Source organism: Helicoverpa zea, chromosome 5 (genome assembly GCF_022581195.2).
Source record: "Helicoverpa zea isolate HzStark_Cry1AcR chromosome 5, ilHelZeax1.1, whole genome shotgun sequence".
Taxonomy (NCBI): domain Eukaryota; kingdom Metazoa; phylum Arthropoda; class Insecta; order Lepidoptera; family Noctuidae; genus Helicoverpa; species Helicoverpa zea.
Window position 1 is genome coordinate 8,181,435 of NC_061456.1, and position 19,064 is coordinate 8,200,498.

Sequence of the window (19,064 nt, forward strand, 5' to 3'; positions counted from 1 at the left end):
GAAAGTTTTAAAAATGGAAGAGGAAGATGATGAAAGAAAGAGCCGACGGCCTAATCTCGCAGCCTTTAGCTCGTTGAACGCACGTGTCGTCCATGCCTCGCTGGAGGAAGGTTACGTGCGTCAGCAAGCGTCATCAGAATCCGCCGATGCAAATACTTCAAGTATTTCGGCAGCTCAGTATAGTGATAGAAGTTTTGCATCGAAAACTAGTACTTTCTCACGGAGTGGTACTTCTAGTTCGAGCCAAGAAGAATGCGAGGTGGCTCATACGACAATCACTAGCGGTCAGTACCTGGCTGCTGCGCGGGTAGAAACTGCCCGTTCTATGGAAAGCCTCCGTCCAAGCAAGGATACGTCGCCGGCGCGCCCCTCTAGCTCCTGCACAACCGTTCGCGCGCATCGGAGTTCGTTTTTGACGGCTAGCGAGCGGGATGTGCGGGAGACGCGAGGTGCGCCGGCGCGGCGAGCCTTGTCCGGGGAAGATATGGGATGCTCTGCTGAAAAACGTCGCGGCTTGTTCGCGAGCACAGAGCGACGTGCCTTGCAGCAGCTCAGCCTGCCGCCCCCCGAGCGGCGCCTGACAATACTCAGCCCTCACAGCCCCATGGCCATCACAGAGTTGCAGTGGCCTTCGCCTCCTGGTATTCGCGGAAGGCGAAAGAAAGGCATGGTGCTACCGAAACTAATACTGCCTCGTAGCGACTCGGATGCCTCGGAGGTGTTTCTAGAAAGGTGCCCATTTTTTATTACTACATAGATTTTTTTTCTATATTTTACGTGATCTCCAGCATTAAAATATTAATCTTAGATACTTATCAATATCTAGGCCTACATTATTATTCGATAACTGTCTATCATCCCAAATACTCTGACGAGTCTACAAAAATAATATTTTTATTCTTTCCCGAAGAAATTTTATTATTGATGTCTAATTCACTAGCTGAACTCAAATACGAAAGTACTTAAATAAATGATGCCAAAAAGTGGAATACACAGAAGATTGTATTTGCCAAGAAATACATTTATAATGACGTACGTCAGTGCTGAAGTAAAAGTAAAACTCTTTACTGTTCTCTGTTTACACGGCTTTTTCAGCGAACGTGTTTTATTTGTTTTAAAACCTGGCTGAAAGTTAATTACAAGCTATAAATTATAGTTTTGTTCATTAGTGAATGACGTACCAACACATTTATAGGATTGCCAGATATTTTAACGCTCACATAAAGATCATTTTATATTTGACATAGTGTCAGTGTACGCTTAGGAATTTTAATTGCAGGTGCTGGTGAAGTACACTTTATTAGTTATTTTATGCTTATATTTCCTTTATTTTATATCTTACATAAAGGTTTATTTATTTAGTATTCAGTAGCATATAATATTCGTAGCTGTAGATAGCACTGGATTATCAGATGAACTTGGTGGTATTATAGGTGTTGCAATTTGCACAATATTATTTTTAGATATCAATGTTAACATTTTTACTTACACTTGAAACTTTAATAACACATGACCTTTGTATTTTTTTTGTGTTATCTTTATTGAAAAGAGAACAAAAAAGTACGAAACTGGTTCATAAAATAAAAATACATTTTTAAACCACAAGATAAGATTTTTATAGATCAGTATTTCAGTACAATAATATAAAATACGAGTATACGTTTGACCTGGAGAGGACACCTCGGTTATAGATATGCAATAACTATTGGATGGCTTACGAGAATAATAAATGCTATGGATGGGTCGACATATTACATTAATATGGACAAGTATCTCCTACAGCCGAGCAAAGTCTTCATCTTGCTTGAGCAAGGTTTTTTATGGAATATATCTTCACTAAGATTAGCCTTATGTTAAGTTTAAAAACCGACTCCCAAAAACACTGAAAAGCATAAAAAAAACTATTCTTAGGTGCATCGGCCTAGAAGTCAGTGACTAATGGATGTACCTAAGTTTATTTCGCCACCGACTTCTAGGCCGATGCACCTAAGAATATTTTTTTTTTTGCTTTTCAGTGTTTTTGGGAGTCGGTTTTATTTTTTTGTAAAAAGTTTTTTATTTTTAGCTTTTCAGTGACAAGCATACTTGTCACTATCCGCATAAGTGGAAAGTTCTCATCAATACGAATAATGTAAGCCCAAACACGAGGTAGTTTACATTATAGTTACATTCAGTTGTCGAGTTCCCTCGACCTTCTCTGGTCTTCATCATCAGGTCAGCTCCAAACCTTCACTGTTGCAAAGGTCTCGTCAATACAAACAATATAAGCCCAAACACGAGGTAGTTTACACATTCAGTTGCCAAGTTCCCTCGACCTTCTCTGGTCCCCATCATCAGGTCAGCTCCAAACCTTCACCATTGCATAGTGTTATCAGACATACGCCTTAGTGTCAAGTTTTTACCCTGCGTATGCCTACAATTTTCGAAAGTTGCCCTCGATTTCTCAGGGTTTCCATCATCAGATCCTGACCTGGTGATTATGGAACCACCTGGAAGGTAAACCCTATCAAACAAAAAAAAATTGCAAACCGGTCTAGGCGTCTCCGAGTAATCGGTGAACATACATAAAAAAAAATAAAAAAAAGGTCCCGACGAATTGAGAACCTCCTCCTTTTTGGGAAGTCGGTTAAAAAGGGACGCTAGTTAACTGAATTCCCAGTTCTATTTACATGAATACATTCACTGTTCGTGTTATTTTAGTATTTCCAACTTTAAATACTGATATTTATCCAGCGGCTTTCCAAAAAAGCTATACTACCGTGAAATATCAGTTCAGTTGAATACACTTTTGGTTAAAACTTTTATGAAAAATACATATTTTAAAGTTAATACGCAGTATAAAGCGGCTTCTAGGAACACCTGGCTTCAAACTACACATAAAATAGTATAAAAGAAATGTAGTTCTTTTATCATGAAACGTATTTCTTCATCTCAGGTTTCACACAAAAGAAAGATTACACTGAACAAAATTGTTTTCTCAACGGCGTAAACTCCAACACGAGCTTGTTTACAGCACTGTCGAATAGAAAATAGTACATTGTTATGTATTCCTTGTGTCTATTGAACGATTAAATCGACACACGTGCTGATAGTTGGAAAGCATCCAGAGAATATTCTATAGTGTCCTGACTGAGTGATGATTAAAGATTGCAACTAAACAGGTGGAACACTAAAGAGAACAGTACTCAGAACAACAGAGTCGTTAAATAGATTCTTTTGAGAATAAATGTAGTGTACATATGTCATTGTCGTGATGTCAGTCACAAGACCCTCCCTAACAATCGTACAAGATGTGAGGCATATAAATATTCCGTGATAAATAACACCATGTTCACTACGTCACTACATTTATCATAGAAAGTGTGAATCTGTCATGACTGAATTCACTCACAGATTTCTCCGAAGCTATGACCAGATGTGAAAATAACACGTGTCCGTACGACCTTAACATTTAAATGTTGTTCTAAGAAATACAATTTTATGAGTTCAACTAAAATAATGAATAAATCTATTTTATTTCCCCTTCTATTTACAGGTTCGAGGCCTGTTGCTATAAATAAAGAAGACCGCTAGGATGAAACAATTGACGTCTAACTAGCTGTTTTCACTAGAATTTAGAACTTAGTTTCGTAAATGAACATTAGCAATAGTGAGGCTGTTTTGTGAGCAAAATTGTTTAGTTATTAGAGAATGTACAAACCTAGTCGTGTTTTTCGAACCTCATTAACGAAATTAGTGCTGCGGTAAAAGCAGTTCCAATGAAAATGTTCAACAGGTAAACATCATATTTCCACTAGTAGTGAATTATTCTGGCATCGAGTTAATTAACATTCCGATATAGGCTATTAAGAATCACTCTCGTAAACCACGCTCTCTACTTTCGTATATTTTCAGGCTAAATAATTTCGTGTATTTTTGCCAAATTGATTTATAACACCAACAAAGACATTGAATGATAAACTGATAAGCTATCGAAGTTGTAATTGATATGGTTATGAAACAATGTTACTCAGCTACTTATCTTTTTTGTGATAACCCGCTAAAACTGGGTTGGAATCTACCTGATCGTAGTACGAAATTACTGATTATCCCGATATCTGCAATAGATAAGAAAGTGTACAAATAATTATGCCTGTCACGTTATTCGGACATAGATTAAACACTGATACGTGAAAAACAACATTCTTACTTGTACCGGTATTACCAAATATTTCACCATGGGAAACGAATTTCATTCAAGTAGTTTTCGGTTGACGTGTTTGGCTTTTTATATTGATATTTCAATTGATTGATAGTCCGAGTGCAACTCGTGAACAAGTCAATCAGACTGCGCAAAATCTATTGATTGCAGGTGAACAATGGAGCATGTGCAGGCCAGGTCATAGGCACATAAGGGCCTAACTAGCGGGGTTAATGACTGTTCACACAATCTATTTATGTATCCAGTTTATTTTTCAACGAGTAAGTATATTAAATCAGCCACCGCGTATAGGATGGACTTATACACTTACCTATATCTATTTGTACCATATATACTTTTATTATTGTGTAGGTGACAGATGAATAAGTGCATGTCACACTTGAAAATACTTAATACTGGTATATAAAAGATACAGATAAATACAATAAAGTCGATAGGTGCACATAAAACAGATCTTATGCGTCAAGATAGTAGGAGTTACCGCCATAATATACGTCACTGAAGTTTTGTATGAATCACTCGATTCATGAGTAATCCGAAAGTTGATAGTTATTTGTGTTTCATATTACTTTTCATACGTTTCTTAGATCAGTCTGTTTTGTAAATTCTTTGCTCATGTGGAAACAAAATATTTGGACTAGTGGACGTCAGCGCATTATTGCGTAATGTTATTTTGTACCATAAAATTTATGAATGTAATATGAGCTCGCTACACCTCTGAGTGGCATGGCTAAGTATATTGTATAAAAATAACAGACCTTTATCTGCATTTTAAAAAGGGTACATTTCTTCTGTCTGACAGAGGGTTTGACTACAGCCACAACTCGTATAGATATACCAATAGCGCAGCGAAATCTTTGTAGCTTTACCGAACACGTAAGCTTCTCCAATAAATCGTGTGATAGTCTTCTAAATTCAAAATCTTATATTCGGCGTCTAGAAATGCAGATTTATGTTTATCACACATTTAAATCGACTTGCATTTGTTTCTTGATCGCTGTCGTAGAATAGCAATATTCCGAATTCAAAATACCTGTCATTTTTTTACGACAGCCACTTTATATGAAACTTTTTACTCGACAATCTTTTGTCTTTGGCAGATATACATAAGCAATGCCTATATTACAGTTATTCATGCAGTTCTGGCTTCATCCATGTACCTAATTACATTAAAGTGTAGTTGAATGTACTTATGTATGTACATGGCTATGTAGCTACATAAACTGTAATCGAAGGCTTAACGTGCTCTACCAGCCGTGGAACATAGTAATTATCCTTAATCCTTCTAGTTTTGTATGTACCTCGGGAAGAACAGGTTGGCATAGTAAATAAACACGTATGTACAGTAAACATATTAAAGCACTAGTCTTGTGATCTCTTGCAGTTCAAAGAGAATTGCCATGATGGATTGAAACTGATGAATTAACTAATGTGATTGGTTTGTTCTCTTGGTACGTGGAATGAACATTTTATGTACTACCGGCTTTCATCGGGTTGTATATACGAACCCAGTAGGGTTTAGCTGACCACATACCAATCCTTTCCTGTTGTATTCAGTCTATTCACAGTTGGTCTGTAAGGGATTACTTTGAGGATAAGATACATTGTGTCTTCAATTGTATTTAATTTTAGATTAAACTTCAAAGTTACTTGTTGTGAGTGCATCAGAGTATGACAGTAATTTTACAGTCAGTGGTGTTAAGAACAGTTAATTATTATATGATCATAATAAACTGCACAAATGACAGACAGTTGTCGTCGTTACTCATTTATGAGACAAATTAACACCCCATAAATTCTTTATTTTTAGGTTTGTTCGTCGTAAACGCCAATTGTAACAAAGATATGATTATTTAAGGGAACTAGGAGTGTCCGGCTATCTTAACTAATTTATAGTGATGATGTACGTGGGATTAGTAACGTGTACTGTATATTATGGTACAATAAACATTATCGCAAATGTGTTGTTAGTGCTACAGCGTGACGTCACATGACGTCATGATTACATTGACTTATCTATAGAACTAGCCGTTTTCCCGCGGTTTCTCCCGCGTCCCGTGGGAGCTGGTGCCCGCACCGGGATAAAATATAGCCTATGTTACTCACAGATAATATAGCTTTCTAATGGTGAAAGAATATTTAAAATCGGTCCATTAGTGTTTGAGTTTATCCATTACAACCAAACAAACAAACAAAGTTTTCCTCTTTATAATATTAGTATAGATATATAGCGTGATGAACTTTATACCTCGTTAAAGTTGGAATATGTGTGTTAGTAGGTTTCACCTTATTCTAAACCTCATGAATTTCTCATTTTGTGGGATTTTGCAATAAAAGTTCTCATTCAAATGTTTTCATTTATTACAGTACCGGATACTGTATCATCTATACCTAGATTTTCAACAGTAAGACTAACGAATAATAAAATATGTAGCCGTACAGACCAAAGGAAAAATCTTAGACATTCGTTTCATGAGGTTCGACATTCAGGACGGAGAAAATGCGAGACATACGAGTTCTATTTGTATCGTACCGAACGTCGGAGATACATTGACATAAGAAGGACAATCTGTTTCTACAAATGTAAAGGTCAAGATATTGTAGGAGACCGTACTTAAGGATAGCTTTCCAGATTATCTATTACGATCTCCTTAAAGGTTTCATATTTTCTCAGTCCTTGGTGAGATAATGAGCGCTTTTCTTTAGTAAACGAGTGCTACAAAGTGTAATGATGTTCTACTAATAAAAATATCTTATTGTGTACTTTCGCTTGTAAAGAGCTTCATCATCATCATCTCAGCCATAGGACGTCCACTGCAGAACATAGGCCTCCCCCTTTGATCTCCACAGATACCTGTTGGAAGCGAAAGAGTCTGTAAAGAGCTTAAATGCATTCTATTTTTGAGATGAGCTAAAGTATTTTGATTACAAATACTAGAGTATACTTGTAAACCTAAATATTTTAGTACTATATAATAACATTCCAAAATGTTTTATAACCTACGCTTACATTAATACTTCTACAAAACATACTTAATTTTAACTGCGTGTATGGTGAGTTGTCGTGCACACAGACAATGCCAACCCAGTATCACTACATTACCATGCCGCGCTGAAATCTCCACGACAATAAGGATAAAACAGCTTAAATCCTACACTACAAACACAGCCTTCCTGCAAAATAAATTTATGTGCATATTTATGAGATTTTTGTTTTCGTTTCGATTGCGTCCATCCGGGAGGACTCAAGGTGGCAATTTTATATGAAATATTTATAATCCTCTATTTGCAAAGGAATCGATTTCGATTTGCAAGTGAAATAACAAAGTGGGTATGATTTTTTTAGAAACGACGTTATTTCACTCGAATCGAGCACTTTTTCAGGAAAACCAATCCACTTGATACAAGGTTTTCATTCACGGACTATCAACTTTGTGCCCGATCCTACCTTTGTAAATGCTCAACTTTTTGGCAGACAGTTGAGCTTTCGAATACTCAGTTGAGCCTCTAGTGCCAAGAAGCTCAAGGCGCACTTTGCGTATTAACAGATGGTTGATATGCGATGATAACAAAAGAGTATTTTTATTTTATTCTGTTTATTGTTGTTTCAACCTTTGACTGAACCTTTCAAATAAGACACCCATAAAATTCATAGCTTTAATCTTGCTTATACATATTTATTTCACCAATGCACTTCGTAAAAATATTCAAGAAAAATGAATACACTTGACACTTCTACCTATAGACACTCGAGTCATATAGTCAGTGACCTGAAACCAAGTACATACTTACAGTAAATACATACCATGCGAGCAAAAGCTAAAAATAAAATTGAATGACTAAAAATAAATAGCGGAAGTCATAAAAGCAAATCTAAATAAAAAAGCTTAGCATGATTTAAAGCGCTTTTTTTTAACTGCCGTCCCAAACCACAGCTCCGTTCAACTCTGAACTTTAGATATATATCATTAAAACTCAGAATTGTAAAACACTTTTTATTACGTTGCACCAGTTTTTCGCTTTCATAAATTATTATACGGTATACATAGTGCACAATCACACGCACGTCGTCGGTTTGTTTGTTTTACACAACGAACTGTGCCAAGAGTTATTCCATTTTATGCATATAAAACTTGTCAACAACCAGTACCTACTAATTTTACCTCACTGACGAAAAGAGCTCTGAAAAAATTACAAAAAATGTCAAGCTATTTACACTGAAGATTCATTACAATACCATGAAAAGCGAACAAAAAATCCTTATTACAATCCATTAATTCCTTGTTGGATTACTTTGGCATGTAAATGGAACGACGGGACTGCTTTCGTTCCAATAAAATCACAACGAAATCGTTGTTATTAAAAGTACTTGAATGTTCAATCAGGTTGTAAACCAGTTCATAACATAGATGCGGGAATATAGACTGGATAAGCTCTCCATCAGCTTCAAAAGCAGGCTTCACAACCTGCCTTTGTGCCTCCCTAATGCACCTTGTATTAATTAGCTCAGCTCACTCTATTGTAGCCGACGGGCTCACTAGATATTATTGTATGTTTCCTAAAGCAGGGTTACGGTTTATAAGATCTTCGAAAATATTACTCATTAATTTAAACACTATCCTCCTACTACTTAAAATTAAACTTGAAAATCAAGTTGTTTTAATAGGCAATATTTTAAGGTTCTATTTCAAAAACATTCCATGTTTTGCATACGGTTACCCGGCTACACAAAAAGAATGTGAGCTATAAATCATATTGCATACCGAGCTAAACCCGGGAACATATTGTACCGCTTCGTTTTAGTTCTATACAAAACGAGCTGAAGTGGATAAAACGTATGTATCTATCTCATCTATTTGTTTGTGTAGTAGTTTGGTACATATTTTGGTCCACGACAGGAATATTACATTGCTCATACACTCAACTTTTGGAAAATCTCACCGACGTTAAAATAAAAGGAACTTATTAGGTGCGTGATTACTGAATGTAGGTACGATCTACTATAATATTTATGGAATTCCTGAATAATATTACCGAGGTCGCAGGGCACAGAGTTAACCTTTCGTATAAAAATGTTAGATGATGATATTTTTCATAAAACATTACCTAGAGTAACGAAAAGCTTAACACCATTATAACCTTTTATTGGATTTCTGGCACTCCGAAAATAAAATTACTTTCGTAGTAATAATGTGTCATTGGTCCTTCATTATAGAAGCACAGTTGTTAAAATATTAATTGCAACTTCAAAAAGATAATTTACATACCTATTTATAAAGTTGAAAGCGGTTTACTATCGTAAAGCCATTGTATGAGCCAAATAACTTTTTACAGATTAATCAAGCTGGCCATGTAACAGTTTTTCAGCTCTTTTGAAGGTAGAAAATTGAACCCTCTTTTTCGTCAAGGATTAAAGTTTTTTCTAAATGGCAATTACTTGCCTTGAATGACTAGACTGATTGAACATTTATTTTACTAGTAACTGGGCTTTAATTTCCTGTTTAAAAAAAAAATCAATCTAATCTACAGGTAATCATTTTGGATTCTTTGAAGTCAAAAATTGTAACTTTAAAAAATATAAAAACTCTTATACCACCAATCTATATATGAATACATGATTTATCGATAAGTATCAATGAATTACCTGGATTATAAAGTCTGAAATCACCAACCCGCATTGAGTAAGCGTGATCATTGATGGTCATTAATCCTTCTCCGTGTGAGAGGAGGCCTGTGCCCAGCAGTGGGACGAGATAAAAAGGCTGTAACAACAACAAATCAATGAAAATTTTTGTAAGTGAAAAGCTCGTTCAGAACAACAGCCCTATTCTTTAATCAGCATTTATTTCAGTTAACCAGTACTAATAGCGGTGTATTCTAAACAGCGGCAGTAATCGCGAGAGGCGGAGATAACGTGGCATTAGTCAAAGCGTCGACTGGCTGAACGACCGACGCTCCTGAATATTTTACACCGCTCGCTTTGCCCTGCCTCTCGGAAACGTGCTCGTACCATGGATAAAGTGAGGCTGTCTCAGAAAACTACGGGGTTCTTTTAACTGAAGGCATTATTCAAAAGAACATAGCTATATATTGGATCATGTTTTCAACAAAAGTTGGTTTTTGTAGGTATTTTATAGGGAAGTCAGTAAAAGAATCATAGTTTGAGTCATAAAGTTGATTTTGTATTTTGCATTTAAGTTTTCAATACACCTTTTTGTACTACGTAAGTACCATGATCAGTATCACTAATTTTAGAACAAAAATTGATTCATTCAGTAGCCTTTTACAAAATAAATTCAAATATCCAGTTTCTTGTCGGTGTAACCCTGGGTAAGCACACTAACTACACAAAGCGCTCGCGGCGGGACCGTTACAAGTCACTGTTTGAATACCCTTGCCTCCCGTTTAAGCGTTCAAACATAGCCCAGATTGACGTAGCAACAACTACCCGCCTCTATCTTGATTTTACCATATTTAGGGTTTGGTAGTCAAAATAATTTATGAAATAATATGTTAAAATGTGTCATTAGAAAACAATGTCTTCATTTCATAATAATAGAGAGTACCGTTTTTAGCATGTGAGCTGATCTATTTCTACTTCAAACTTATCATCTATTAGTTACGTATAAATCCATAGCTTTGAAGGCACTCCGAATTAGACAAATTGATGGAGTGAAATTGATTCGAATGGAACTCCGCTCCGATTCCATATTTCGATGTTTAAATCGATTGCAACTAAACGCAGAGATGAGTTGGCTTAACACGTTCCTACATTAAGAGCCAAATGATGTTTATGCATATGTAAGTACCGCAGCAGCCGCAGGAACCTTTGAAAGGAGCGTAGATTTATAAATAAATATTGGCAGTCATGCTCACAGAAAGGTTCAAGGTTCGCCAAAATTGCGGAGAAGAGCTGAACAAAAAAAATCGATAGTTATTCTTACAAAATGTACGCCTTTCCTACTAACGTGATGGATGATTTGAGGTTTAACAATAAATTCGTGGATTTTCGCACTGGATTTCGAAGCTTCAAATGCTCTGCTTTTTTATTTGTCGGAGTGCTGTACTGGGATTCTATAAAACTCGATCAACAACTCGCATTTCACTTCGATTCGTAATGTCATTTCATACTTTAGGGGAGGTAGGGGAGGGATGGGCACTTTTTCACAATTTATTGCATAAAAAATCAGATTTTACAGATCATTATCAACTTTTATTGCCATTTCTTATATTCGGCTAGATATAATGAAAGAGCTTTCCTAAAAATTACAATCAGTTTCAACATTACGAGATATTTAAACGGTTTTATTTAGCTCACCCCGTTTGTTTTATTATTTATTCTTGGATCAAATTTAGTAATTCAAATTTCACCCTCTTCCTGTCAACCGATTGGTCTGAAATTTTGTATACACCTTTAATTAAATCCAATATGGCCGCCGGCACAAAATGGCACAGCCCCCTCAATATGGGTATCAAATGAAAGGGCTACACAAGTAGAATACTGTCAGCAACCCCAGCGGGGCGCAACAGGGCCAAGGCCTGCCTGCACGTCGATTCTATAAAATTCGAACAACAACTCGCATTTCACTTCGCTATTCACTCTCACTTCGCATTCGATTCAGAACGACCTTGATTTTGCATTCTGTAAACATCACCTAATCACTTGCGAAGTGAAGTGAGCTCGACATCGACCAATGCTGTGCTAGTGACTTCCCCACTCGACAAAATGTCAACCGAGATTAATCAGTTTTTAATTTTATCAGTTTTGACACAGAATTTTAGCTAAATATGATGTTTTAGTTATAATTTGTTATTGTAAGGAATTTGAGGCAGCTTTTAAGTATAAAATAAACAGAAATCTCTAAATTCGTGCTGTGAATATAATCTATGCTTACCCTACGAAAAAAAATACTGACAGCGCCAATTTGCCTTTCTTGCTGATTTTGAGGAAACCTTATATATTTTTTTACTACGGCCGGATTGTTCAGAGCTTCCACTACTTCATTTATGCAACGAGATGCAGACGGTTGCGATAAATAAGTTCTGATGCCCTCTTTAATAACCTTCTGGTAACCGCCACTAGCCAAGAATGATAAAGTACATAGTATCTGTGAAACAATAAATCAATAAAAAATGTAATACCTACTTTATCTGGATTTAGTGAAAACAAAATTGAGACCAATTTGGTTATTTTCATGCTTAAGAGAATACCAATATTATAACTGAAGTACAGAGTCTTTTGAAAACATATCAGCTGGCGGGGAAACCACATAAAGGGAATACTCCTTATTAAGAACTAAGTGTTTTTCTTATTATTGTGTGCTTGATTACAATTTTTCAACTATAAACTGTGTCAATACTTACTTTTACACGAGTTGTAAGTCCTTTGCCTCGACGTTTTGTGGGCTTTATCAGGGGCAGTAAATCAGACTCCAGTTGGTCAATTAGCTCCTTTGACAATCTATGTATGTTGACGCTTTTCTAAATTATCTAAAGCATGAGCTTCTTCTAATAAAGATTTAAGCAAAAACATTCTAGCCATCGTTAAAGGTAGGCACTTAATCACTTTAAAACACTTAGAACTTTATTTAAACACTATTTTAAATATAATAGTCTCTAGATCAAGTTGGCAACGGTACCTGAAACAAGATTCTATAAAGGATTTTTCGCGCAGATTTATAACCTCACAAATTTTCACTGACGAAGAAGAGCAAAAATTTACAAATTATACATTACATGGTATGTCCAAGCCTCCCTACCATAGGGAGCATTGGACACTTTTGACTTAGTTTATGAAAAAAAAATCGGTAAAAAAACTTTTAAGTTAAACGGTTTTATCTTATGTGCACTGAAAACTAGAAAATAAAAAATAGTTACTTACCTGTCAACCTACGTAGGTGGTCCCGGTTATATTAGACTAAAATAAAAACGTGGGGCCCATTAACTATTGCTGTAGTACTCTCTTCTAAAGGTATAATAGGTGTGGATTGCATCGACTTACTATAATTGTAACTGGAGATTTTGACAATCAATAATTAATAATAGAAAATACACATACCTTTCATTAGTTTTCTCTTTATAACGATCCGAAACCGCAACAAAATATTTAAGTACTTTTACGAGTGTTTGTTCTTGACAACTCACAGAAATGACAGATAGTCTATGGATGAACACCGTTACCAGTCGGTAACGTAAACTACCCAATAAAAAAAAACAAAACTATGATCAGAAATCAGAATAAAAGGACCCCCCTTTTATTCTGATTTGATCATGTCTCCCAACTGCCCATCTCTCCCCTACCTCCCCTATAGATAGACAGATTTTGACAGATCTGTCAAAATCTCGACTTTGATTTAGTTCAACTTGTCAACACGCTCGATAGTGTAGCGCTAGTGTAGTTTGACAATGTCAATCACGAAACTTTAAGGTAGAATTCCGTGGGTCGCGATTGTCGCAGCCGCGCGCGACAAAAGTCAACCTATGAAAATGTATGGCACCGCTGCCGAGGGCTGCGACAGTCGCGCGCGGACGACGAATTTCGTGAGCCGCTCGCGGCCGTACGCTTCTCAACATGGTCTAGCGCTTAATAACATCTATAGAATTTTAGTAAAACCAGAATTAAATTTTTGACAATGCCGCGAGCAGCTTACGAAATTCGTCGGCCGCGCGCGACTGTCACGGGCCTCGACAACGGTGCCATACATTTTCATAGGTTGACTATTGTCGCGTCCACGGAATTCTACCTTTAGATCGAAGTCGAAGTGAGAGTGATGTCGAAGTGAGTTGTGATATTTTTAACCGACTTCCCAAAAAGGAGGAGGTTATCAATTCGGCCGGTATGTTTTTTTTTTTTTTTTTTTTTTTCTATGTATGTACATCGATTACTCCGAGGTTTATAAACCGATTTACGTGATTCTTTTTTTGTTCGACTCGGAATAGCTGCCAGTTGGTCCCATAGTCATCAGGTCAGAATCTGATGATGGAAACCCTGAGAAATCGAGGGCAACCTTCGAAAGTTGTAGGCATACGTAGGGTAAAAACTTGACACTCAGGTGTACGCCTAAAAGCACTATTCAACTGTGAAGATTTGGAGCTGATCTGATGATGGAAACCAGAGAGGGTCGAGGGAACTCGATAACTGAATATGTAAACTACCTCGTGTTTGGGCTTAAATTATTTGTATTGACAAGACCTTTGCAACAGTGAAGGTTTGGAGCTGACCTGATGATGGAGACCAGAGAAAGTAAGTCGAGGGAACTCGACAACTGAATATGTAAAATACCTCGTATTTGGACTTATATTCTTTGTATTGATGAGAACTTCTCACTTGTATGGATAGTGACAACTATTCGTATCACTGAAAAGCTTTAAATAAAAAACTTTTTTACAAAAAAATTAAACCGACTTCCCAAAACACTAAAAAGCAAAAAAAAAACTATTTTTAGGTGCATCGGCCTAGAAGTCGGTGGCAAAATTAACTTAGTAACATCCATTAGACACCGACTTCTAGGCCGATGCACCTAAAAATAGTTTTTTTTTTGCTTTTTAGTGTTTTGGGAAGTCGGTTTAATTTTTTTGTAAAAAAGTTTTTTTATAGAATCGACATGCTGAAATGTGACGCGTATTTTCAAATTTGTGTTGTAAATGTAATTGTACGTTTAGTTTGCGATATAATATTATTTTATTGGAACAGAGCATATTTTTCGAAATAAGAGTAGGTGTTTCTGTATTTACTGTGAAACCGCAATTCATTTCTCACAATCCATTTACATATGAGAAAGGGAAGCACAATCATCGTAACATACATAATATGACCATGGAAATGTAATCTGATTAATATTCGGAAACTGAAAAGATGCGAGCAAAATTTCAACAGTAAATAAGTAACTGATATTATCGTGCGTTACAGGAACAAAGCAACATAATTTTCAACTGTAAATTTGTAGCTCTTAGCTCGGGTGAAAGCGGACTTTTATGATTTCAAACGATCTAACCGGATCGTATTAATGCTCCACCGTAGTAATGCACATTTTATTGTACGGTGTCATACATATCGATAATAATAATCATATACTAGTTTACTGACTACCTCGTTATTTTGAGAGTAATGTTCATCATCAAACTGTCCGTTAATATTATTAGGTCACTGGTTTATTGCATTGCGAAATTAATATTATGACATAATCCAACTATAAACATACGACATATAATTAAATTCGTGATCAAATAATATTCAAAGCTCGATGCTATTCTATGTTTAGACGGAAAATTATGAATAACATAAACATTTCAATTTTAACGATCCGAGAGTATCCAAAGCTAATTGCCAATTACGGCGAAGCAGATTATATTTCAACATTATGCATTATAGCACTCTAGAGGACAATACGAAATACAAAAGTGGGTAGTAAAATGCTTTAGAAAATCCTTCGTAAAGCCCGGACTACATGAGCTGGCAAATTCTTCGGACCTCGAAATAAAGTGAATTTACAAACCATCGATGATCGCTGCAACGACACCAAATGTGGTTGTAAAATGTCAGCTAAGTCTGAAAAATCTGTGCGGAATAGAAATGTAGAGAAAGAGTGCTTACAAAGCTGGGCACGAGATCTTCACATAAGAGAAACCTTATTTTATAAATGAGGAATTCGGGTGTATTTTTTCTACAGCATAAATAGAATTACATGTCATATAGCTATTTTTACCGTTTGAGATCTATTCTAGTAACAATATATTCCGTTTATTTCCGTTTCAATATTATATTATTCTATTCACGGGCTACAAAATCCAACCTCATCGCTACCGTAGCATACAGTAACTCGGTACGCTCCAACAAGTACATTGGATCACAACATTATTTATACATAAACCTTTCCTTATTTTATCTCGATACTAAGTAAGTATCTACAGTCCATTAATGCAAAGAATAGGGTATTGTGTACGTAATAATCATTGAAATCTGTTGACCATTCCATTGCCCTTGTTACCTTTATTGAGTTTTCCGGGTTTTGCCTCGACCCGACATTTTATCGAACAGGGACATTTCATGACGGCTTTTATTCGATACTTCTCTTTTACTGGCGATATGTTGCGACTGATTTGAGGTTTCATAGCGGAGTTCCAGTCCCGAAGGGGTCGTTTATCTGTTTATATATTTTTCGAGGAATCACATCATATAATAGATAATTATTACAGCACATCGATTGTATTCTTCTTTATGGGACATTCTTTATTCGGTTCGTGATTTTTATAAGCATTGTCTAATTCAGACGAATGGACGAAAGTTTAGTTTGATGTCTTCGAATCGCAGCCATAAAAACCGATGGACTCGTGTACAAACTGAGTTGGTATTTGTATATATTAATTGGATTTGTATTTAGTGAATGTGCCCAGCTTAATGTTATGAAATTGGCTTTACAGAATTATCTAACGATCAGTGTAAACTCTGTTATTTCGATAAACAAAATAATTTTGAGCGTAGCTTTAGGCCGCGTTGGCACCGACGCCTCGTCCGCCAACAGTCGAGTCTTATCATAATAACATGTTAATGTATGTAATTAGTCCACACAGTACGCCATAGTTTCTTACATAACCCTGCAGCTTTAACTTCCAAGAGACGTTATGCAAAATTGTTTAACATAACCACCTAACTTGAACATGTCTAGAATGTACTGTTAACGTACATTTACATAAAACGCACTAATATATCCGCTCTTATCAAGTTACTTGCCCAAGTTCATTAAATTTATGGTCCAAATAAAGGAGTAATTCGGGGTAAAATTACGTAAAAGCTCCTTTTACACGATTGCACCCATTAGACATCAACACGCAACAATTTTTAATTCATTGTAATGAAGTAATATTTAATCCCCATGAAAATGTTGTAAAAATTGAATTTCAAGTAAAATTTAAATGCATTTATATCGAGAAAATAAATTATTTTAATATACGAGTCATATCCTATGCAGGAAATGTAAAGACTCCTCGAGCCCCGAGTGGATTTTAATTAACAGATTGTGCTCAGTCAATTACGCGATTGCCAGAGAATATGACGCTCCCGATCACAATTAATTAACGCTCAATATTTGTGGTTCACAGTCTGTTAAATACAAATACCTTTTACTAGACAGTATTTGTCAAATAACATTACGTACATAATTAAGTAGCTTTTAAGTTTTCTGTGTACCATTAGACTAATTAATAGTTCTCGACGAATGAATTCAGCTGCTTATTTGAAACCTCAAGAGTATTACAGGCAGACTGTATGTATATGAACTAGGAGCTTACTGCGACGCGCTCCGGAACTTTCCTGAAAAAACCTCATACGTTTGATTCCCCAGAGCCGCAATGTTTCGTAGTACACCTTTCAAGCAAATGGAAATAGACCGATGTAGAGATCTCGTTTTACGTTTTATTAGTTTTCGAGACCGAGTCTGCCAATTATAGCGAATACAATATACCTGCATAAGGTCGGCTTGTGCCCGCTTCACCGTTTAATCTGGCTTAACTGACAAAATATAGTGCAGTATATTTTGTTAACTACATATGTGCAAAATATAGTGCACAGAATAATGCAATTAGTTATCATTGAGATTACCTACTAGTAATTTTAGCTTTGTAAGTAGGCTATAAATAGAATAACCAATATGTATATAGAAATCTATCTTATGAAATTTCCAAAACGTCACAGAATAAAACCCAATTTTTCTTTTATGACGCTTTATACTATTTATGCTTAAGCACAATGACATTTCATTAGTATATAATACGAAACAATACTAGGAAATATCAATATCAATTATTATTTTATGATAATGCGTAACTCGTCATTGCTCATTGGGAAACCCGTGTGTCGAAATGTAAATGATAATGTACTAAGTAATGTATTGCTTAATATCATGATCAAAGTTATTAACGCTTATAACATTAAAAACCCTGTGGGGCTATCATGTTTAATGTCCCTTGATAAGGGTACGATTATGAATATTTTACATTTCATCGTCACTCAAAAGTTTAACGTGTATATAAACGGCAATATTTATTAATTAAAAAGTGTGATGTATGGACAACTAGGGACCTATATTTACAAAATCATAAGTGGTTAAATTCACGCTCCCTCGTGTCAAATTATTTGAAACGCAATCGTAGTTTAACTAAATTTATTTCCACTATACTTACAAGAAAGTGGTTACAAAACATTAAAAATGTATTCTTAAAAATCTCACATGAAAATGTGTTTGTATTTAAGCAACTACATATTTTGTTTTCTATAAATACAAAAGTCAAATAACCTCGATAAATCTGACTGAAACAAATGAATGTGAAATTCACGGGTTGACAGACGACAATCGTTCATCATAACAGTTGGGCCCGTTTGCCTTTGTTCAAACGGCATCTGAACTTTCAAAAGTCAAGATTATTCAAGCCTCATTTTAAATACAATTTAAAATTTTATCTCAAAGATTTTCAGAAAATAAACGTCAGGCAGAAACAATTTAAGTGTAATCTTCTTAGAGAGCTCGACGAGGCCCGGCCGAGTGCAGATAACTGCGCTAAAATTATTACTTAATATGTGAGGTAGAAGGTCCCTGTGAACACTGAATTTGCGAATATGACACTTCAGTAAAATTAAATAATTTTTCTGAAGAAGGTGCTATGAAATGATGACCAAAAACATTACTTTTAATATCTAAGTACAGGAGAAATTGGCACCCGATTTTTAATGTTTTATGAATAGAAAAACATCGAAACATCTCACAGAAATGTTTTTCTATGCTAATTTTGAGTTCCGCACAAGCTGGCGTCCACTCTCGAATATTTTATGTATACAAGCACTACCTACAGCTACAAACTGGAAAACTAG

General features: G+C 35.7%; 1 protein-coding gene across 13 annotated transcripts in view; it reads left to right on the forward strand.

Moving 5' to 3' along the window:
• Positions 1 to 19,064, forward strand: part of LOC124630204 (cAMP-specific 3',5'-cyclic phosphodiesterase) — a 444,356-nt gene that overhangs the window by 325,162 nt on the left and 100,130 nt on the right. For 4 of the 13 annotated variants that reach the window (XM_047163948.1, XM_047163949.1, XM_047163951.1 and 1 more), the window contains exon 1: positions 14 to 732. The exons of the other annotated variants lie outside the window; for them this stretch is intronic. In XM_047163948.1, coding sequence (XP_047019904.1) covers positions 14 to 732 — 719 coding nt within the window. Of the gene's footprint in view, positions 1 to 13; positions 733 to 19,064 lie in introns of those variants that run through there. 13 annotated transcript variants of the gene reach the window in all.